At 48.9% G+C, this 23,253-nt stretch overlaps 1 protein-coding gene across 2 annotated transcripts; it reads right to left on the bottom strand.

The window, feature by feature from the left end:
- Window positions 1-2,932: 2,932 nt before the first annotated feature.
- SYNGR1 (synaptogyrin 1) lies at window positions 2,933-22,336 on the bottom strand. Of its 2 annotated transcripts, none has more exons than XM_057388697.1 (4): window positions 22,128-22,336; window positions 11,359-11,596; window positions 10,354-10,499; window positions 2,933-7,855 (listed from the first exon to the last, which is right to left on the bottom strand). In XM_057388697.1, exons 1-4 carry the CDS (start codon window positions 22,224-22,226, stop codon window positions 7,637-7,639), a joined length of 702 nt encoding a protein of 233 aa, XP_057244680.1. In that variant the 5' UTR covers window positions 22,227-22,336; the 3' UTR covers window positions 2,933-7,636. The 2 variants fall into 2 exon arrangements, with proteins under 2 accessions (XP_057244680.1, XP_057244673.1); XM_057388690.1 differs by lacking the exon at window positions 2,933-7,855 and adding an exon at window positions 7,878-9,043.
- Between the last annotated feature and the right edge of the window lie 917 nt (window positions 22,337-23,253).

Genomic DNA, 23,253 nt, shown 5'->3' with positions numbered 1-23,253 from the left:
CCTTCATGCAAGGCTCACAAATGTAGACATTCAAACAGAGTTAGGAAAATAGGCAGAACTATTTTTTTAAAGGTTATAATTTGCAAAGATAGAAGAAAATGCTAAATTTAGAACCTGGGTCTACAAACAAGTTTCCTCAGGCTTAGGCTTCAGTATAAACTTGGTCTCAATGATTTTACTGAGAATATTCATTGAGAGTATTTGCGGCTGAAGCTGTGAATAGGTACAAATAATTATAGGAATAGGTTTGAAGTCAGTATTAGAAGTAGGATGGACAGATTTAGTGCTGACAAAGATTTGTTTTCTTGCCAGTATAAAAAGGAGAATTCCTGGTGCTGCAGAAAAGTGCCTAGCACAGCATTGTCTGTGTCATTAAAAAGCTACAGGCAAGTGTCTTTGCTTTAAAACAGGATGACAGTTTTTCAGCATTACAGCAGCAGCTTATGGTTATTTAATGCCATTGAAGGTTGCACTCATGCACCTTGATGAGCACAGTCAGACTCTGTCCTTGCTCAGAGCGACACTGAAATCAGCAAGGCTTTGGGTGCACCCAGAGCCTGTCAGCATGTATTACATTGCAGGACTGGGAATTCAGGAGTCATTTCTGTCTTCTTCTGACACACTCACAGAAGTGAGTCCTTTTGAGATTAACAAGAAGCAGAGTCTGCATGAGAGTGCAATAAGGCAGAATGTGAACTCAATGAGAGAGCAAAACAACTTTCCTAAAGATACAAGATAGAAAATCTGCCACTTTCGTTGTTTGTACAATGGCTTGTCACCTCTTCCAGTTAAAAATGTGTCCTGTTCATAATTTAAATATCTGGCTTCAGCTCATAGTCACTAATCTTTGTCATTTGGGTTTATTTTTTTTTCTGCCAGTTTGTGCTGGAATGCAGACCTGGCACAAAGCATTTTTTCTTGGTGTAAATACTTGTGCCACATTCTGCCTGGATATTCCTGTGGTTCTGCCACTGAGCTTCTGCCCTAACCTTGAGTGAGTCAATTAAGTGCTTGGCCTGGAAAAAAGTGAATAGTAGAATTTAGCTAACGAGGCCATTTGCAGCATTTAAAGCATGTTTGTCCAGCATTTCACAGTCCTCCAAAGGAAAGTGTTACAGAAGCTGGTGAGGTGCTCTGTGAACGTCTGCTCACYGAAAGCTTTATGCAGCACTTGGAAGATGAAATACTGCACTGAGTTTATGTTGACTGCGTTGATCAAGCTTATTTTAACCTTTATTTATGCTTCTCACTTTTTGCAAATCCTCTCAGAAATTGCCATGCTGTATTCCCATGCAGCCAAAATCTCCTCAGGAATGCAGGATATTGGTCACTGAACCTCACCATCCATRCACAAGTAAATGAATTATATGATTCAGTGGCTACCAGATACACAGCTCTCCCTTCTCTTCTCATTCCTCCCTCTTTTTGTAATTATTCTCCAATTTTCTCTGTCCCCRGTGCTAGGGATTATACACACAGTATTCTGGTGCAAAGCTGTACAGCTGCATTCCTATTTTTATTGAAAGGAAAGGAAGGAGCATGGACACTGCTYGGCTGCTGGATGAAAGATGAACAGCATGACTGAACAACATGCCATGGGGAACAGGGAGCTTGGGGCAGCCCTGGCACAATGCTCTTGTAGGCGCCCAGAAACCCAGAAGCATTTATTGGWTTGCCAGCAGAAGCCATCACATCATTTAGTTACTCTCTACTGATCATTTGTGAGATATGTTTAGGGAGATTTTTTTTTTTTCTGTTTTGATGATAACAGAGGCTGCGGCTGGAAAGACAAGTAGTGATTTTTAGCAAAGCTTGTAGGAGGTGACATGGAAAAAAAGGGTCTCTCTGACAAAGCCAGCTTGCAATACTTGCTCTGCTCCTACGGCAGACAGAAAAGGGATGGTGGAGAGGTGGCACTGTGAAGCCTCACACAGCTCACCCTGAGGTCACCTCATCTACCCTGACCAGGTAGATGCTTCCCACAGGTACAGCTGCCCTAATGCTCCTCACTTCTTTATAGGTCACTGTTTCCAGGCATGCTGGAAGGGCAGAGAAATAAGATGGGGCAATTGAAAGAACAAGTATAAGGAAGGAAAGCTGGAAACAACAGATTTCTTCCCCCCAGCACCCTCTGAGAGTTGGAGAGCCAATGTGAAGAGCTACTGCCAGAGAAAGGGGGAATGATGAGGGTGTGCTGATCCCCGCAAGAGAGTCAAATACCACTGCAAAACAGAGCTTCTACAGTTTTAGGCCAGCTGGATTTTTCACAGAGGGAACAGGGTTGTTTCATATAATTTTATTTAATACCCTGACACACTAAAATTTTATCTCCTTGAGTTCTGGGATTATGTGAAAAAAAAAAAAAAACCAACTTTATCACAGAACTGCTTCTAGATGTCATGGCTGCAGGGAGAAGCTTCAAAACATGACTCATAAGCATTTGAAAGACCAGAAAGCAAAATTAAAGAGATTTCAAASTATTAGAAAACACAAACTAGTAATGTTGGCGTCCTATTAATTTGAAATGCTTGCTTTTGGCAACATCTTGTCTCACAAGTTTTTAATTCCACCTGTTGCCAACACAGACATTTGCCTCTCTGTGGGCTTGGYATCTCCACAACACATCCACCCCAAAAGCTGTGACTGTTGGAAGGGTCTTTGTCCAAACAAAGATTAATCATGAAACAGATGGATCGGTCCACCAATACTTTTGCATATAAYCTGATGCGCAGCTGCAGCGTGTGCTCAGTTGTGTCCCCAAGAGGGAAGCAAGTTTGGAGGACTGGCTAGAGCCTGTTCACCATCATGTGCCTCTGCTTACTGTCCTCAAATCCTACAAGARTTGGGAAATGTGATACTCAGGTACTCAGGTGACAGACTCATTAAAAGGGATGAGAAGGAAGCTTTAGCTAATCATCAGCACAGGATGGGATTTTGAATTTCATTTTTATTTCAAATCATATTGAAACAAGATCCTTTTCAGTGGTGGGCTACCAATCACTGGCACCCACTGTCGGCAGTGCCCTGAGAGCTCATTTTCCAGGATCTGATTATGTTTTGAAAACCTGCAGTATACCAGACACCCGAGCAATGGTCACACATAGATGAATAGAGATAAAGACACATCAAAGGACTAAACAGATCTGCTTCCCTGGGTGTGGAAATACAGCTGTTTATTTTCATATAGGTTTGTATCCTACATTCCTGTAAGTACCCCATCCACACCTCCTATTGCCACATCCTTTTCACAGTGTGAGTCTACTTCTAACATGGCATGTCAGGTTCCTCACATTTTCCTACCAATTAGGTGAGAGACACTTGATGGTGTGTGTTATTTGAAACTYAGGCCAAGTAAGACAAGTTATAATTAGCTCCCACTGAAACACATCAATAAGGTCAGTTATTTAGGTTTCTTTCCTCCATTCAAGCCACTGATAGTCACTAAATTTGCCAGCTTGGCCATGCAGGAGCATGAAGCAATGCTCTTGTAGCAAACCAAGATAAAAAAGCCATCCCTTCCCAAATAAGAAAATCCACACAATTTTTTTCCATACAGTATGGTTATTTTGAACGTTGTAACTTTATTGAGACACCAGTAGTTACCACCTTCACTTTGTTAACCACAAATATATAGGACATTGTAAACACAGGTGCCGAGGTGGCGGGGTTCGCTGTAGTTGAATTTCGGAACGGACAGGGGCAGGGGCAAGGGGAGGAGGGGTGAAGGAACACTCGGGCTTAGACAAGACCACTCAGAGGATCCTGTATGCGGCAGGCCATCCATGAGTCATCATATATACGTATATATGTATAGCTTTATATTATACATCTTTTTAAATATATATATATATAATATATATACTATACACAGGCAGTAATGTGGCAGGGGAAGGGGCAGGGCAGCCCAGGTGATGTTACAAATGCCACACAGGCAGCAGGGAGTTGTCTGGATGGATGGTTTGAACTTGCTGAGTGAGGTGGCCTCACTGGGCTCCTTACCTTGTACCTGCTCTTGGGATGGGAGCTGACACTCCTATGGGAACCACCCTGCAATGCTGCCTTCCTGGGTCCTCCCAAGTGCTTGCAAGAGTACAGGGACAAAGACACCTCCTCCCCTGAGGGAACTGCCAGGAATAATGCAGAGGAAGGGTGTTTGATGAGGTGATGAACAGGATGGTGGGGATATGGGTGAGAAAGGGATGGGGACACATYAGGAGGCTGAAGCCACAGATAGAACTTGGGCAAGATTTCATCATCTGTTTGCCCTTCACAGCCTCTGCTTCCACAAAAGTCTCTTACTTGGGGGCTTCGCAAGATAAGAAGACATCAAGGGACCATTGTAATGCGTAATACTCTATAATCTGAACAAATGGCAGAGGAGGAAGAAAGCTGCCTTATAATTTTGCTTACACAGCTTCCCTCTGATCTCCTAATCTCTATAGTGGGGCTGATCTCACCCACACTTAGAATGTAAAAGGGACATGTTCCAGTCAGCTGCTCCGGTCTCGCCTATGACCACCAGAAATTGGCAGCACCTTATCAGAAGCACCTAAGATAAGATAACCAGCCCTTTGGGTAGATCTGTATGTCTCATCAGCTGCAGAACCAGAAAATGACACTGGAAATTGCATTTTGCCTTTAAAGGGCTACATGCAAACAAGAAGAGTCCCACTCCCAGGTCTGTCACCACCAACCCTCCACTGCAAAGGCAAACGGAGTAATGTCTTCTCCCATGAGCAAAAGTAAGAAGCTGTCTAAGTGTCTACTATAGTAGTGTCCCCTGTGACATTAATGCTATTCTTATGACACAAAGCAAGGAGAACAACAGAGAGATGGGAARTAGCTCAAGATGAAGCCACCTGGCTCATGTCTCACTGAAGTGCTGGTTCTGAGGGGGAAGCTCATTCCTGCTTCAAGCCCACCTAAGCCCATCAGCTGGTTACATGAGGGAAGCAAGCCAAATTGGATTAAGAAAAGCTTGCTCATTAGTCAGCCCCAAATGATGTTCAGCCACCTACATAACTGATGGGAGAAGGGGCATGCAAGATGCTCCTGCACCACACCCCAAAAGAGAGCCCCAGGTAGATGCCCCACATACTGTCTGTACCTCTCCTTATGTGCCTGGTCACTCATGGAGAAGAGACCTCCCAAAAGACACAACACATTTTTGTACTGAGAGCTGGTTATTCATAGCCTCCTCTTCCTCTTGGTTCCCTCCCCACAACCCAAATGAAAGCAAGAAGGATGACACAGATGAGGCTGGGTGAGTACAACTGATTTCTCTCCTCCTCCACCTTGTCATTCATTCGTTCTTCTCCCCTGGTGGGAGAAAGACTGGAGGGTGCTCCCCCCATATCCAGTCACAACAAGCCTCTCTTAATAAAGTAAACCTGTCCCAAGCCTAAATATTAGGCTGCGCCCACATAAAATGAAGCTCGAGGGGCTTCCTTCCAACAAACACCCCTCCTATTTACAGTATTGCATTCACTCATAGCTACAGAGCAAGGGATGTGTGCCCAGTCATTTCTGCTGAGTCCTTACAGCTACCTGTTCTGCCGCTCCTGTCCTCACCAGTGGATAACCACCAGCAAGGTGGGGCAAACCTGGGAAGGCCAAGCCAAGGGGACACACACAAGTGTGCTGGTAGGAACAGGGAGAAACAGTACCTGTATACACTGGAGAACACTGCTCCACTTCCCTCTGAGGGCCGGCTGCTCTACAGTTTCTACCTCTTCCCAATCTTTGTGGGACACTGGGAGGAGGGAAGGACTGGTAATCTCGGTGTCCTCCAGATGAGATGTTCACACAGCCACAGGCCAGAATGTGTCCCATTCTCCCCACTCCTAAGGGCACCATGAGGAATAGGCTGGATGTGCAGTGTGGGCACTTACTGGTTTCGGATCTGCTCTGGATCTCTGCTGGGACCASTGTTGCATCAAGCACGGTGGCTGCCTGGGGGATGAAGCTCCTCACTTCTGCAAGGTAAACCCTGCTTCTTGTGCTCTGAGTGGTGTCTGTGCCTGAGAGAATTGTCTAGGTAGCTATTGCTGAATTATTTCCATTTAGGGGAAATCTAGGAATCTATCTTCGCGCACAGACTTAATTTCTAACCTGGAACAGAGAGTGGGCTTCCACAGCTGTGTCTTTACTTGRAGCAAAATCATGAAGGGCATGGAATGATACCCATACCAGCTCTATCTAAGAGTCACTGCTGCCACCTAGGYGAGGCTTTAAAGTCAGGCAAGTTCTGAGATGCCGCAGAAGAGCACTAAGCTATGGCCTATGGCAAGTACAGAAAGACCAGTTTTCAGACAACTCAGTCTGGCTCCAACCAGTTCTCTGCACACCAAGATCTCCTTCCCATCTGAGTGGGAGGCATAGCACAGCCATGCACGGCAGGACTCTTCCCTGCTTGGTTGCGCCCCTGTGCAAGAGATAGACGCATACTGGCCATCCCAGCAGCAATATTTCCTTCTAAGTGGGGTCCTGCTCCATTCCTATGTGCTACAAAGATGGTGTCAGCAAGAGGCTTTGCATTATTGTAAAGACACAGAGGAACAGAGGAAGGTTCAGCAAGACCTGAGGAGCAAAACTGCTTTTTTTCTCCTCCCACCCTGGGTGCAATGACAAAGCTCCCCTCAAACCGGCCTAGCTGGGGTTGAAGGCTCTCAGGGCTCTCTAGAAGCCCACCTCCTCAATCCTTCCTTCCACAAGCACTGTATCTGGGACCAGGGACTGGACATGGCTCCCCTCCTGCCTCATCAAACACTGGTCTGAGAAGAGCAGTGACTAGCAGCACATACACGCAAAGGGACTCAGCTCCACCTCAATCCAAGGGGGCCAAGGAATAAGTGAATCTCAGGGCACTACCCCTCTGCTCTGCTCAGTCTCTTGCTGTAACCTAGAGACATGTCTGTGATTCCTGATTGTACCTGCAAATCTTCCTTTTTCCCTTCCCCATTTTCTCTCCTTGTGCTTTCCCCCTCCCCAATACCACTTCTCCCAAACTCTCTAAAAATAAAGCAGCACCACTCCTTCACTAGCATGTGGCAGGGAAAAGATCCATCTTTACATGGAGAATGCCATTCCTTCTGTCCTCCAGGCCCCTCCTCACACTCTTGTATGCTGACTCCAACACTGTTCCCCTCCCTGAGCCACCAGGTGCTCCAGACCAATTTGGATACTCCCACATCTGCTCCAACCTTTAGTGATACTACCTCTTCTCCCTCTCATTTCTTCTGTTCTGCCTCCAACACCTGCTCTGCCGGTGCCATAGCTCCTCTTCTGTCCACCAGGAGAGACTGTCTACCAGACAGACTCTGCCCTCTTGCAGCAAGGCAGGAGGGAAAGGAGGAAAATGGGGACCTTCCTGTCAAAATGCAGATTTTGAAAAAATTTGGTTCTGGCAGGTAGCTTGGTGGGAGAGGAAAAGGAAGAGGTGATGGGGAAACCTTTTTTCCTTTTTTTTTTCCTTTTTTAAAAACAATAAATAAAAACAGATGACCCAGAAGGCTGGAGCATAGCTGAGAGCCACCTCTTGTACCACTATGCACGTGTCTTGTTTGTGCCTCGGCTTTTTGCCGGCAGTGGGAAAGGGGGCAGAAGGGAAAGGGGAAGGGAAAGGGGCATTGGTGGCTCAGTAGTTCTGCGTTTGGTACCCCTGTGTCTCGGTGTCGAAAGCATCTGCTGGAGGGGGCTGCTGGTATGTCCCCACCGCATCTGTAGCATCCTCCTCATTCGTGTAGGGAGCATAAGGCATGCCGGAGTCCTGGCTTGGGTCCATGTAGTCCTGGGAGAAGAGGGCCGAATCGGCACCCAGCTGGAAACGCTGATACGCCAGGAATGCCTGGCCCACCTTTAAGGGAGGAGGTGGAGGGAAGAGATGGGAAGCAGAGAGGGGAGGGAAGAGGGAAAAGAAGGGGAACGTACCGAAAAAGAGAAACAAACAAAAGTGGGGTTAGTAATGGTTACGGATTAGTGTGCAAGGCCCRCCTGGCAAACCACCGGTAAAAAGCCCCAAGAGCACAGAAGTCCAGACTGTCCCACAGAAAGCATGAGCCCGCCAGGACAGAGGAGGACTGGACAGGGATGGCTGTGAGTCCAGCTGGCTGTGTGCAGCCTGCCAAGGCTCCCCGTTCTCTCTGGGATGTGCAGGGCAGCTCCTGTCTGGCGGTGGGGTTTCACCAATATTGCACAGGCCACASAGGCTCAGTTGGCATGGCCCAGACAGCCCCTCCTGGCTTTGGGAAGGCAATCTGTCTTGGCAACACTGCACAGGGCTCGGCTGCTGGGCTGCATGAACCAGAGGACATCTGGCTCATAAAGGCCAGTAAGGAGAGCAGGATTTGCCTCTGAGTACTGAGGTAGAGGTCACTCCCTGTAACCCCTTTACCAGTCAACACCCACAAGGTGTAACACAGACCTTGGGAAGGAACAGCAAGCTGCTTCCCAGACCAGGGTACCTTTTGGTGGACTGGGGGAGCCTGGGCATAGGGCTCAGCAGGCATGGCTCATTGTCCCAGAACATCCCTGAGAGAGGTGAGCAGTCTAGCAGGTGATGGGAAACAGGTTTTTGGAGAATGAGGTCTGGGAAAAAATGGAAGAGATAAAATGGTGGGGACAGAGGGCATCTCCTGGCTGTAGTATTAGGTCTGAGTAGTCATCAAAAAAAGGCACAGTGGTGTTACACAGCATTAGTTAGTGTATGGGTGAGGGAGAGAAGGGAGCAGAAGAGGAGAAGAAATTGCCAGTTCCAATTCTCCAGAGGGAGATGCCTCATTTAGTGGACAAGCCCTCTCTAATTCAATGGCCCATATCTTTCCATCCCAAGCCCTGCAGTGATCACACACTCATAGTAAAGGCATTGGAACCAGCTCTCCTCAGTGACCTCCTCCAGCTGCATCCCTCCACCCCTTCCCCCAACTTCTCCCATCAGCAAGGGGCACTAAGGCAGCAAGGATGGGGAGTTAGGGAACAGGGTATTGTATTCCTCCTGAAAATTAATGTCTCCGAGTCTCCGGAAAGCCAGAAATGCGAGGAAGCCCTGTGAGGAGAGAGAGGGGTGTGGGAAGGAGAATCAGTAAGGTAGAGCAAACTAGAGTGCGTGACTGAAATAAACACAAACCCCAAGGAACCAGGGGAAGAGAACGCCTATTCAGCCACTTGCAAGCCTGTGCATGGGAGAAGACCACTGCAGGCGATGGCACCTCCAAAAGTGTCCTGAGGGACCCCTTGCTCCTTGTCACACTTTTTGCTGGAGCTTGCAAGGGGCTTTTGGCAGCACTCAAGTGCAGGACACAGCTCATAAAGGGAACACACACACTGCTGTCCCTTGATCCTGCCCAGTGGTGAGGGTGCTGTCAGCATAACCTTTTGCAGCCCCCTTTCCCCTCTGGCAGCTCCATGGTCTTACAGCACCTTTCCTACCTGGCCCCTGCCCAACRCCAAGGACTGTAGGAAGAGGAGAAGATAAAGCCACAAGGGCTTATGCATGGAGACAGGGTTAAAATGCTTTCCTGTTTGGTACTATCCTGTCACTTTAGAAAAAAATAATTTGAGCTTGGTGCTTTCAGAGGCAAGAGGAAGTCATCAGGGATATTTATATTACACACAACAGTTTTTCCCGGAAACCAGCAATAAAGAATTGCTAGGGAAAGGGCAGTCTTAAGACAGTACCATCACCTTCCTAAGAGGTGACCCAGTGAGGTGGCACTCTAGTGGTGGGTACAGACAGAGTCCAGAAACACAATGATGACATCTCACAAGATGAGAGCAAAGCTGTGAGGGAGATGAGTACAAACCCTGGCCTGGAGCTCCCTTCTCTGCTTAGTGTCTGTAAGGTGAAAATGCTGTTGAAGTCCTCTGACACTGAGCAAAAATGGTAACAAATTGTCCAGAGAGGTGGTGGATGCCCTGTTCCTGGAGACATTCAAAGTCAGATTGAACTGGGCTCTGAGCCATCTGATCTAAAGGAAGATGTCCCTGGTCTTTGCAGGGGGTTGGACTAAATGGCCTTTAAAGGTCCCTTCCAACCCAGATTGTCATATGATTCTATGACAATGGTGGCTGGGGAGCTGGCTTGTCCAAGGTCTGTCAAGAACACTCTTTAGTGGGATATGGGACTCTCTTTCCCATTGTGCTTATTAGTGCCCTAAAAACCTTCTTCCACATAAGTTTTTGAGTCCCGGTTTCCCAAGTTCATTTCCCAACTACCTGCTCTCCTGCTTTTTCTTTTCAGAAGCCATATGAACTGAGATCCCRGAGGGGATCACTCTTAGCCAGTCACCTTTCATTCCCCACAAGATAATACAGGACAGAGGACGTTTGATCCAGCATCATGGCCACAGTACTCACCCAGGTAAAGATGGAGAAGAACGAGAACGTGATGGCTGCTCGGGCTGCATCCCCTCCCTCATTCAGTGGGTTGTCCTCTGGTTTCGAAGCTTGCCACTGGTTGGTCAGAAAGCAGAAGCCAACAAACCAGAGGAACGCCCAAAAGGCTGGGATGGACCACCACCGGCATGTCAAAGGAAAGGACAGAGACATCAAGAGGGTATGTGTGAGCATAGCATACACATATCACATTTCTAYGGAAATTTCAACCCTCTGAGACCCACTATGTTACAGACTAGGAAAAACTGTCTGCTCAGCCAAGTCTGAGCCCAAATGAGCTGGCAAGCTCCCTGACAGCAAATTCTCAAGGTGGCAATAGGTGTTTGCAGAAAGCACCTCAGGAGAGTTCATTTGCTTGTGTTTGGATTGATCACAGGACTTGCATTTGGCCTTGGGAGGGAGCCTGAAGGGCTTCCAGTACTAGAGCAATCACCTGGCCTCCATGAAACAGCCACTGCTTCCCAATCCTGTCCTGCAAGGACAAGCAAAGAGTGATTCTTTCTGCAGGAGCTGCAGAAGAGTGGGAAGCAGCTGGTCTGCTGTTGCACAGAGACCAGCTTGTGCTCGATACAGAACAGCTCAGGGACTAATATCAAGGAAAGCCACTGAAGGATCCCTAATACGCAGTGCCCCCAGGAAAGGGCTCAAAGTAGGAGATACTCACCCTCTCTACCAGGCTCAGGCACTGTYGTGGTTTGAACGTAGAGTATTAACCACTATACACCTGGCAGTGAGGGAAACGGGCATTCCTAAGCAGCAGCAAAACATGGCACATTCTCTTGTCAGCTGTACATGGGACTGCTAGGCAAGTGGCTAACTGTGAAAGAATTTGCAAGCCCAAAGTCCGTAACAAATTCAGGTGCTTCACCTGACTCTGCTCTCACTCCACTTCTGATATGGGGCAGTTTGCCTGAATGCCTGGAATAAGCCTATGGCCAACTATGGCCAAATGGCCAGGAAGCTCACCCGAGACTCCGATGTCCGAGAGCACTGCCTTCTTGCGGTCCTTGACGCTGCTGATCTGTGGGAAGTAGGCATCCAGAGCCAGGTAAAGAAGGCAGCTGAGGAAGGCGAGGACACCCACGGTAATGCCATAGTTGCAGGCATTGTGATTGCGGTTGAAAATGCAGTGCTCTTCTAACTCATCCACACGGTTCACATACCCTTCATTGACAATGGAGCCAAACACCACGATGGAGAACACCTGGTGGGAAGGGAAGATGGAGACATGTCAGGGCAAGCCCCATCTCTCTGGATCAGCACAAAGGAGCAGAGATCTGCAAGCGACCGACACCCTTTGGCAGCACCTCWCTGCTCTGCTGAGCTCCTACCCTGCTGCCTTGCCTGGGCTGTAGCCACAGGGAATTTACTAGGGACATGGTCTCATTTTATTTCTGAGGATTAGCTTAAAATAGGACATTTATAGATTGAACCTTTTATCCATCTGACCTAAAGCAATGCAAAGCAATTGCAGTCTGGAGTAAAGGTGGCTTCCAACAGACACACAGGGAGGTGACACGGAGTGTAAATTGGGATACGGTCTTGGTGCGACTGCCTGCATACAGTGACTTCAAGTAGTGGAAATCCTCTTAGTCTGCACTTATTCTCCCACTCACTCCTTTCCCTTCAAGAAATTGTTTCTACCATGCATCTGTTCACTGATTTTATCTACCAAGCTACTACATTCTTTTCCCTAGCCACCTTCCCACAATCCACAGCCTTGCTTGCTCTGCAACTCCATTCTGCTGGGCTTCCATTCTCCCCATCTCCCCAGCAGTTTTCCATTAGCCCAGTCCATGACACCACCTATCCTGCCCACTCACCCACATGCCAACTCCCTCCAACCTTCCCCACAGGTTTCAGGGGCCAAACATCCCTACTCTGGGTCCACTTATCGGGACACTGTGAGTGCTCCCTACCTGTCACCACCACTGCCACTGCACGTTATTTTAAATCAGGCAGAATTAAGGATGAGTGCAGGTAGAAATGCCCTGATCCGCAGTTGCTGGTTTAATCTTTGCTCATGGGCTTAGCCTTCGTTGCCTGCAACAAGACTGTCCCTCTTTGACACAGCAGATTCACCAAAGCAGAGAGCTATTTACAGCAGCCCCAGTCCTGCATCTCAAATAAACAGCTTCCCCTTCCCCACAGAAGAAAGAGGGTAATATTAAGGCAGCATGTACAGATTTTTCTTTGCAGGACACCTGGAGACCTTCAGTAGGAACAGCCAACTGGAGGCTGCCTGCGAGAGCCTCAGGGAAATGGGGAATGGGACCTCAAGCATGGGACGAACTTACGTATRAAGTGCGCTAGGATATCATCAGGGTACTCTACCAGCCTAGGAGATACCTGCACAACAAGACTTGGCACCCTTGGAACCACCACCCCAACCCCAAGAAGAAGCAGCACACAAGAGATAAGGAGGCCAAGTCTCCTGCAGGAAGAGGAGCTAGGTCTGAGTGTTTGCTAGGTCAGGATCACAGTACCACTTAACCCAACCAAGCACCAGAAGACAGCCCAGAAAGCAGGGAAGCASCTTTGGGAGTGCAGGGAAAATCATTGATTAATGCCTACCAATACACCACTGATCATCAGTGGGATTGGATACCTGAGATCCACAGCACAGACCTTTGCTGCTTTGTCTGTGGAATCAAGAACCAGTGGAAAAACCTTACTCACAGTCCCGCAACAGCCCAGGGGCAGATACTCAACACTAACCACATTTCACTTGCCAAACTCTAGCAAATATCAACTGACACCAATATTATTTTTTCACCTCGAGACTCATAATTGGGTCATGCTTGGGTTGCTGAAATTGAGCGTATCACACTAGAGTAAACTAAAAAAAGCTGGAAGATGGTGTTCCTAAGTGTAGGAACTGCATGGTTTCTCTGCAAATCAGAAGAGTTTTTTAAGCTTAGAAGTAAAATAACCCATTTGTCCTCCTCCTTCTTGCAAATCAAGATTGATCATATTTTGCAAAAATTGACCATGAAAATTAAATGCGAATCTCTTCTGCTAAAAGCAACGATTTAGTCCTCAAAACTTCAGCCTGAATGGTTTGGAAAGCAGCAAAATTGCAGACAATTACAGCCAGGCTCTTTCAGTGGGATGTCTCATACACCTTCACAACAGGCCAGGCTGACAGGTGTGTGCAGGGTCATTGGCAATAACACCCTGTTCCTCTGAGTGGAGGAAGAGCTGACAGTCTCCTGAAGTGACATCCCAGTGTGAGGCTGTGACCAGCACCGATGCTGACATCTGAAGTACCAACCACCAYATACTGAGCTTACAAAGTGGGTGCCCTGTTTTCTGCAGCATTAGACAGAAAGCTTATCTTCTCTTTGGAAGATGAGGAACAGTCTCAAAAGTGGCATAGTCTGGTGTTCAATTTTGGTTTAGGACTTAAAACTGGTAAAAAGTTGATTCCCTGAGTCAGATAAACCCCTACAACGGGCTGTATTGTGAGTCTCTGCTTCTTCATTTGGGATGAATGAACTTCTGTAATGGTCCCTCCTCAGAGACACATCTGTGGAGATATGTACTGATACCCATCTCCCTGCTTTTAGCTTTGGGTTTGCTGCTGGGRAGGACATTTCTTTTTGCATTTGATCTTTCATACCTTTATATGCTGGCACATCATAAAGGCACAGCTCAGAGTCACAAGACCAGAGGAACATCTCCCTCTCCCTAATTTTGTCCCTTCTCCATCTGCAGTCAGCAAACATGCCAAACTTTTCTCCTATGAAGAGAAACCTGTTTCACAGCCTGGAGGTGCCCAAGGTATGATTTACAGGCAAGCATCTGATTTCAGATGATCTTCGGCGTTTTCTGGCGAGATTCCACTAAGCGTGCTCTCACTTGTGAGCAGAATAAGACACGGGATGCTTTTCTTCTGAGTCCTGGAACAGCCACCCCAAAGTACTCTTTGTCCTCAGGAGAGTTTTCCATGGACCAAAACACAGTAGTATAAGATATGTCTCCTTCTCTCTGTGTTTTCCTCACCACTGGCATCAGCTCTGATCCATGTTCCACTCCCTGGCACTGCAGAGAGGGCAAAGAGATGGCTTGCTCCCTTTGCCAGCCTGTCACCACCCTGATGGCACAGTGGAATGCTGTGAGGACCCACTGTGCACAGAAGCCTTGAGCTSGGCTGGATTACACAGATTGGGCAAGAATGGGCAGGCTCAAACCAAAGATTCCAGGCAGGAATTTTGCAATTGCGAAAGAGGCAATTGCTGCTGCTGCTGCTGCTCCTGACAGGCAACATCCCCTGCTTTAGTCCCATGATGTCCATACCCAGAAACTGCTGCAACAAATAATTTTCTTTAAAAAAAMCCCAACAGTTATGAGAGCTTAGATCCTGCAGCCTTTAAGAGAAACACTGCACACTTCATCCATGGCAGCTATTCCTTCTTGGTAATGGAGCAGCTGAGTGGAAGCTCACTGATGTGGCAAGTTATCTTAGAAAGAGCAAATATATTTAATTTCCTTGATTKCACAATCCCTGCCCTGCAAAGATGATCCAAGCAGCCGTTGCACTATGAATGTCTGCCTAGATTATAAACAAAGCACCAAGTTTTCAAGGATAAAGTGTTTATGTTCCTGTTYCCACTACATCTGCAGTACTTGTAAAGAGATGCCAGTGACCAGCAGCACTGGCACAAGCCTCTTACTGCTCTGTATAACTGCTGCTTGTGTCTTCTTTTCACGTTTGGCACAGCAAATCCTCACTGCACAAAGTCTTGCCTAGGGCCACTGATAAAATGGCCCAAAATACGCATCTATCTGCAAAYAGGAGGCAAGGACAAGATAGCAGAAATTTCCTGCTCATTGAGCACTAAGATGCAGGCAAGTGGCTGGTCTGCAGGCTAATGGGAGGCCTCCCCAGGCTCCCAAATGCAGCCCATCCTTCCACTCTGCAGAGGGAGATCACTAGCCACTTTCTTATGCTTGGGAACAAAAATCAGCCAGCCATCCCCAGCTTTGTGCACTTGAGCAGCCGCATTTCTTGAGCAAGGCTGCTTGAGTAATTTAACAGGATTTAAAGTAACTAGATTTTTAGGTCGAGAGGGTTTCTGTAAGCRTCCAAGAGCAACATCAGTTAGGCAGGTGTGCAGCCTGTCAGGAGGTACACATTTAATAAGCAGTAATAAATTCAGCTATACTCAAAAAAGGGTCAGAAAACAGCACTTGGAAAAGATCTGACCAACTCAGCCCTGCTGATGGGACCTGGCTTTGCTCCATTTCACCATTCCTTAAGGACCRTGTTTAAGAAATGAACCTATGTCCACATAGGTTGTTTCAATCCTTTTCCTGGATTCCTGTTTTCATCCAAGAGCTTCGAAGACACCAAGCGCAGCCCAAAGCCAGGTGCTTTGCAAAGCTGACAGAGGCAGAGCAACATGCCAAAAGACACAGCAAAATGAACTTAGTGCTTAGCACTGCAGGGAGGAGATGAAGCSGAGAGTTTTCCTCTCCTCATTTCTCAAGGGGCTCACGCTGGCCATTATAGGCATGTAAAGGCTCATTATAGTGGAAAAAAATTGCAAAACAGGCAAATATCTGCAACCTGACACAAAATACTTTTTTCTCTTGGTAAACTGAGTGATCTGATTTCGCCAAAGGCAAAGGTGAGAGATGAGAAGAGAGACTCTCCAGTCCCTCCCCGCTGCAGGCTCAGCCCTGCAGAAAGCCAGGCAAAACCTCCTGAGCATCATGTGAGGTGCTTTCCACCATGCTGCCCATCCCCAGCCATACATCAGATGCTCCTGAGCATCATGCGATGGATGCAAACCACAGCCAGCCTCTGGCAGTGCACTAGGATTTTCCTGCATCTTATCCCTGGACTTTGTCATGCTGCCTTCCTGATTTCATCCCCAAGATTCCCATGATGGCTGTGGTGGGGGGGAGGCTGAAGAGGGTTTCTGCCTCGCTGCGATGCCCTCAAGTCACAGCCTCTGTCGCACTGCGTGCTGCCTCTCCCTCTCACACACCCCCTTTTTTATTCTGTTATAGAGAGGAAATGATTTGATGGTATATTCCTCGAGGGATTTCAAATCAAATCCCCCTCAGGCAGAATGAAGCCATAACCTGAGTCTGATCTGGTAATGACCAGGAATAAATCTGTTTAAAAAGAAAGCAGGAGCAGGAGATGGTGCAAATGATAAACTGGCAGAGATCATCTGGCTTTCATTTTCATTCAGCCACTTGCAAATGGAGTCTCTGTAAAGCTTTGGAGTGCCCTGTAAAGGATTATTGTTATTATTATTATTATTATTATTATTATTATTATTATTGTCATTAGATCTACTTTTATTTAGTTCATTTTGAAGAAAATATGTGAAGCTTTTGAGATGCATGGGACTGGCAGCTTGGAAATAGGCGGCCTCTATTTATTCCCCCAGCCAGCACCACGCAGGCAGCAAACAACTCCTGCCCACAGTCTCGACAGTGTCTGAGCCTTGTGCAGGTGCTGGAGCAGGCCTGTCTCCCTGGATGCCATTTCCCCCTGAACATGGGACAGGGGAAGAGCACGGGTATGCCAGCACCTCCCTCCCAGCTCACCCTCCCTGGCTATCAGCCACATGGCACCAGCTCCCCTGAGGGGCTGAGCTGGAGCAGGTGACTGAAGGGAGAAAGGCTCCACATCCCTAATTCCTACCATGGGATCTGGGACATGCTTTCCTGGCCAGCCAGCTTTTTTTTCCCACACCTGGTTTGGCAGCTGACTGCCTGGCCATTAATCCTTCCACCTCCCATGAGACCTGTGCCCAGGTCTCACGCACTTCCCATGATTAAATAGCATCTTCTATCCCACCACTAGTGCTGACAATTCTCCACAACCACCTGTCCAGGGTGGTATCCAGGTTCTTCTGTGTGTTCTAGATAGTCCCTACACTGCCATGCCACTGCTCAGCAAAGTGACAACCCAAAAGTTCCATCTTTTCCAAGAGGAAGAGTTCAGTTTTTTTTCTAGCAACACATCACCCTCTCCTTGGCTCGGCCGTGCCAGCATAGGCAGAGAACTGCATCCCCTGCCATCTGCAGTGCCTGCTCCTCTCACAGCCACAGGAATCTTCTCTGCAGCCTTGTTTTGCCACAAATATTTGCCTTAGCCATGTCCCATCACCATGAAGTTACTCTGTTTCTACCCTGTGTGCCTCTCATGTTTTGAAACAGCAAATTATACATGGTTGTCTTTTTTGCTCATGTTTCTGACTGTCTTTGGTCCCTCTATGCTACTTCCCAGATTTTTATCTGGAAATGTCATTAACAAGACATTTGTTTCTGCTCAAAGATCCTTCCTGGAAATGCTATGCTGGAAACAACACAACCTTCTGTATCCAACCTGAATCACCATGCAACTGTCATGTGTTGTTCATCCTCTGACATGGCCTTTCACCCAATCCCACTGACAGCAAACGCCCAAAAACCTTTGTGAAGCCAACCTAGGCAAGGGCATCCCACGAAGAACTGTCCCTAAGGCTTGACTGAAAGCATGTGCTTTGAACCACTGCGTTTCTTTCATCTGCACCAACATACMTGGCAAGCATGCAACCAGTGAGCATGGTGGCTGCAGCAAAAATAAGGTAGAGGAGCAGAGGGAGAAAGAATGAGTTATGAGCCAGGAACATAGGGAATGTGTCAGCTAAATTAATGTGGGACAGAAAGAAGGTGGGAGCCCAGTTGCGGCCGGTTTTAGACTAACCATGTCTCCAGGCTCTAAGGCTCAGTTTAACTGCCACTGCAAGCCCATACTGTGTATCCCTGGGAAGAGACAAAATGGTGTTGTAAGCCAAGCATGAATGTGGCAAGCCAGGGACCTGCTGGCAAGGCAGGAGTTGGGGCTCTCTGCCATGCTGTGGCTTGCTCCAATCCTCCAGCTTGCAGGTGCCAGACYGTTATGTGGAAGCCAGGAATGTAGTTCCTGTCCTTCATCTCCCTTGTCTGCTCAGCTGGAGCTGCTTGGGATGTGCCTGTAAACACAGAGGACAGTGCTTCCTGTACCAGCTCAAATGTTCTGGAGGCTCCTATCAGCCAGAGGACATGGCTGGCAACAGCAGCAGGTGAACTTCTTTACGGAACCTCCCTTTGGAGAGGCAGTGACCTTGGCATGAGAGGGGGACTCAGCACCTCAATCTGTGTGACAAGTTTTAATGGGAAGCTCTCAGTGGAAATACCTTACTCAAGCCCACATCCAAGCAAGCTGGGCCTGCTTCCAAAATCAGAGTTACTTTTGCCTTGTTAGGCTTTTCTATCCAGCAGCACTTCAGTTGCTCCAGCAAGCAGGTTTCCAAGCAGACAGGAGCACCTGGTACAACCTGTTTCAATTAGCATTTTACTTATTTATGGCGCCAGCTCTACATCCAACGCCTGCGGGTTGCAAAGGAGCCACCCAGCTCCCCTGCATCAGCTGTGGAGAGCATTGCAGGTCAGGGCACAACAGGAACAGGTAKGGATGTGCTCACACTCGCCTGCTTTATTTCAGGAACAATCCTAGAGCTGTGCAGCTCCAGCCTGGTGTAGGTCACCCAGCTCCACTACCTCCAGCTGTAGCACCAATAGCTCCAGCTTCTGGGTCACCTAAACATCCAAACCTGACATGAGCACCTCACAGAGCCACCACTGATCACCAGCATGCACATCAGGCAACCAGGCAACCTTTCTATCAGGGTGACACTCACTCTTGCTGTGCCTGACCTCCAAAGCACCCACGAAACCTGAGCTGCCTCACAACACTGTTGTGGTGAGCAAATGTTCCAGAATTGCTAAACTCTTTCCATAGTTTAGCATTCTCCTTGTCAAATTTATCCTATCTCCTCTTCAGCAAGGAGCAACATAAATAATAGTTGGTCATCCCATCTGTTCCTGATCCTGCAGTTCACCCTGGAGATTTGCCATCTCAACTGGGCTGCAAACTCCCTGGGCAGGAGCCAGTTTTGGTGCCTATTGGTAAAAAGCCACAGGCACCTCCATGCCATCATGAAGTCTGCTAAAAGGAAGTGTGACCTGAGCACAAGGTCACTGCCTGAGGCAGCGATCATGAGAATTTCTGCTCTCAGTGAAATCTCATCACATGAAATGGGCCGAAAGGAGCCTCCAGCTTGCCCTAGGGAGACAATGGACCATTCATGCCATGGGAAGGATAAAGGGCTATGAGATCTCAGGAGATGGCAGGCAAAATACTTTCGTGTGTGCAAGAGCATGRTGTGAAAGGAAGGACTCTCAAAGGGACCGCAAGGAGGGAGAGTCCTTGGCCACCAGAAGAGTTTGGCTCGTAGAACCTGGCACTAGAAAGTCTAAGTATGGATGCTATCACAGTTTATAAATACCCAGAAGAAAACACCAKGGATGGAAAAGCACCATTTAAACTGAAGGGCAAAAGATGACAAAAGGAAACGGATAGCAAACACATTTACAGTGGAAAGCCTCTGACCACTGGAACCATGGAACCCTTTACCAAAGGAAGTGAGAAGGGAAGAAAACCATGAACTAGTCTTTTTTAGCAAAATTCAACCAATTTACAGCCTCAGAGAGGACTTCACTGCCCACAAGAACCCTTTTGGTCTCAAGTTTAAAAAAAAATACCAAAACTACCACTAAATATTTGGGGTGAGCTTTTGGTTCCCCTGCTTTGCTAGAGGAGAGATGTTCAGGAGGACAGACAAGACCACGCCAGTGGAAAAACAGGAGAAGGAAGGCACAGCCTTGCACCTTGATGGCCATGCCATCCTCCCTTGCTGAACTGCCAACCTGGAGCACCTCCAGCTTCTGCAAAAGAACTTTAATTTGCAGGGTCATGTCAAGTGCCTGGGGTAAATACTATCCTGTCCTCTGTCAAGGTCAGATGGGCAGGGAAAAATAGCATGGGGTCCCAAGGAGACCCCACTCCCCAGCAAGAGCTTGCCAGGGAAGGATGTTGCAGGGCATAGAAATGAGCTCAGCAAGCAAGCCAATAGTGTTTGAGATACTCTGAAGCAGATTAGGTGCCTAATTAAAAAACAAACATATTACTTGTTCTCTCTCCCTCACCTGGCGCCTCTGGGAAGCCAAAATCCTGCAGTGTTCGGATGAAGGGGAAAAAAACCCACCAGACTGAGAGGCAGATAGAGAAAGATGAAATTCCGCCACAGAGATTAGCAACGGGAGAGCCTTTGTAGGTCACATCACGTCCATCATCCCCGGGCACACGGGCTGGCTCCACTCCAGCCTCCCAGGGGCGGGGGGCACTCATATCCCCTCGCCTGGTGCCCAGCAGCAGCCCTGGCACAGCCAACCCACTCCCAGCATGATGCACTATACTGTAAACAAGCTCAAGCAGATGGACAGATAGACAGAATGCCTGCATTAATCAAGTCCTCAGCTGTCTTGGGGCTCTCCAGCCACCCTCCGAGTCACCCGGAGGGGACGTCACGCACCCACCCGGCTGGGAGGAAAAAGGCTGCCTCACCACCACCACCAGCGATCCAGGCCACCTTCCCCTTTCCTCCTTGTTTCCATCCGCCACTGGCACTGCTTTTTATTTTATTTTCCCAAAGTCAGCCTGCTGCTTTGCCTCCCAGCTCCCAYGCGCATGTGTCTCCCCTGCTCTCTCTCCCTGCCCTCCCTTCTCCGCTCCCGGCTGAGACCTCAATCTCTCTCCCGCCAGCTCGCTGCTGCAGCTCTCGCTCCCTTAATCCCAATGACCTTCTTGCACAAACGCGCCAGCCCCATGGGCAGCCATGGGATCAGTGTCACGGGAAGAGAGAGAGACCTCCCCCTGACACACCCGTTAGACTCCTCTTTCCCCCTGCCCCCTTCCCCAAAAATTACGGAGAGGGAAACATTACAGGGAAACCAGGCTAGGGGACTGAGAGGATAGCGGCAAAACACAGAGCAATATCCAGCCCTAACAGCCCACTCAACTCACGCCAGCATGGTCCGAGTCCGGCACCCCCTGACTCACAGGGTAGCAATTCCAGGACTGCAGCATGCCCACTCCAGGGTTCCCCCTGTCACCCCGCATTCTGCTGCCTCCCTGCATCCACCATAAACACACAGGCATGGAAGAGTAAAAAGACAACACTCCAACCTTGGAAACCACTAGAGATGGAGACAGGGTCATGGTCCAACCTGACTCACCTTTTCCCTTCCCACGGAAGAAACCCCAAACCAGACTGCTCTCACCCTATATGGGCCTATATCCACATAACACAGATATATATATACATACAGCTGTACATCTATGTGTACACATACATGTGTATATATATGGAGATTTGTACATATAGAGATGTATAAACCCAGAGATAGATCCCTATATCCAGACATACTTGCATACATACATAACAGAGATACAGCCATAAATGCTATGGAATCTGCTACATATCTGYGTATGCACGGATCTAGGCTGTGTGGAGACATACTGATGGACACACGCACATTATATATGTGGACACATGCAAATACACATGCATATATAAAGTATATAAGAAATACGTAATACGTAACAGCATATGATAAAAACATATAATAACATGTAATTGTATGTAACATACAGCATAATGACTTTATATATATCTACATATGTCTGTATGTGTAGGTGCATAGATGCAGCTGTGAAGGAAGGTCGGGGTCGGGGCCGGTGGCGGCCGCCCGTCCCTGAGGGAGCCCCGCGCCCCCCTCCGCCCAGCGGGTCGTCCCCCGCCCCGGTGCCAGTGTCGGTGCCGCCCCCGGGGGCGGCGGGGCCTTACCCAGGAGACGAACCGCAGGATGGTCTGCGGCTGCCGGATGAAGGCCTGCGGGTCGAAGGCGCCGCCGGCTTTCCCCGCTCCGAAGGCGCCCCCGTCCATGGCGGCGCGGGGGTGGGCGGGAGGCAGGCGGGGGGCTCGGCGGGCGGTGCCGGGCTGCGCCGAGCCGAGCCGGGCTGCGCCGAGCCGCGCCGAGCCGAGCCGTGCCTGGCAGCCCGGCGGCGACGAGCCGCGCGCGCCCGCCCACGGGGACGCGCCGCGCCAGGAGCGCGCACCCACCCCTTCCCCCCGCCCCGCCGCCACCGCCGCCCGCGGCACATGGCGGGGACAAGTGCGGGGCCAGGCGGGGGGGTCTGTGGGGCCGGAGGGCGCGGGCACTGCGGGGGCAGCACGGGGATGCGCTGCGRGGGATATGAACAGCTGCCGGTACAGAGGCAGCCCACCCCAGACCCCCGGGGGAGGGACGGGGACGATGCCGCTCCTGGTTTCTGTAGGGCACAGCAGGGCCAACCACCCGCGCACCCGCACCCCTTGCTCGGCCCTCGTGAAGCCGCAGCGTGGGCTGTGTTGAKTTCTGGTCTTCCCAATACGAGGCAAGGAACTACTGGAGAGGGTCCCGCAGAGGCCACAAAGATTATTTGGGGTCTGGAGCATCTCTTCGGAGCAGAAGCTGCGTGAGCTGGGCCTGTTTCATCTAGAGAAGGGAAGACTGAAAGGGGAATCTCATTAATACATATAAATATCTMAAAGGTGGGTGGATGGTACTAGATGCTTTTCAGTGGTGCCCAGCAAAGCAATGGCCAGAAGATGAAACACAGGAAGTTTCACTTTGACGTGAGGAAGAAGTTCTTTACATTCAAGGTGACAGAGCACTGAACAGGCTCCCCAGGAAGGTCATGGAATCTCCCTCTCTGGAAACATAAAAAACCCATCTGAATGTGTTCCTGTGTCACCTGCTCTAGGTGTCCCTGCCAAAGGACAAGGTGATCTCCAGAGGTCATTTACAACTGTAACAATTCTGTCATTTTGCTACTCTGTGGTGCTGCTACACACAGGMCCCCTTAGGGGGATAAGGCTGGGCCCTTGGGTGCAGCCCATTATYCCAGAGGCTAGTTTCCCTACCAGATGC

The sequence above is a fragment of the Malurus melanocephalus genome, unplaced genomic scaffold (genome assembly GCF_030028575.1).
Source record: "Malurus melanocephalus ecotype Western Australia unplaced genomic scaffold, MMel_1.1 scaffold_17, whole genome shotgun sequence".
Taxonomy (NCBI): domain Eukaryota; kingdom Metazoa; phylum Chordata; class Aves; order Passeriformes; family Maluridae; genus Malurus; species Malurus melanocephalus.
Note: the sequence above shows the minus strand (reverse complement) of the source record. Positions and strands in the feature narration are given on the sequence as shown.

Excerpts from the sequence above, each read along its gene's own strand:
- SYNGR1 (XM_057388697.1), bottom strand. The coding sequence starts at position 22,226 with ATGGACGGGGGCGCCTTCGGAGCGGGGAAAGCCGGCGGCGCCTTCGAC. Across the intron at positions 11,597-22,127 it reads TCCTGCGGTTCGTCTCCTGG|GTGTTCTCCATCGTGGTGTT; the intron begins GTAAGGCCCCGC and ends CCTTCCCACCAG. Across the intron at positions 7,856-10,353 it reads TCTTCTCCATCTTTACCTGG|GTGGGCCAGGCATTCCTGGC; the intron begins GTGAGTACTGTG and ends CCTCCCTTAAAG.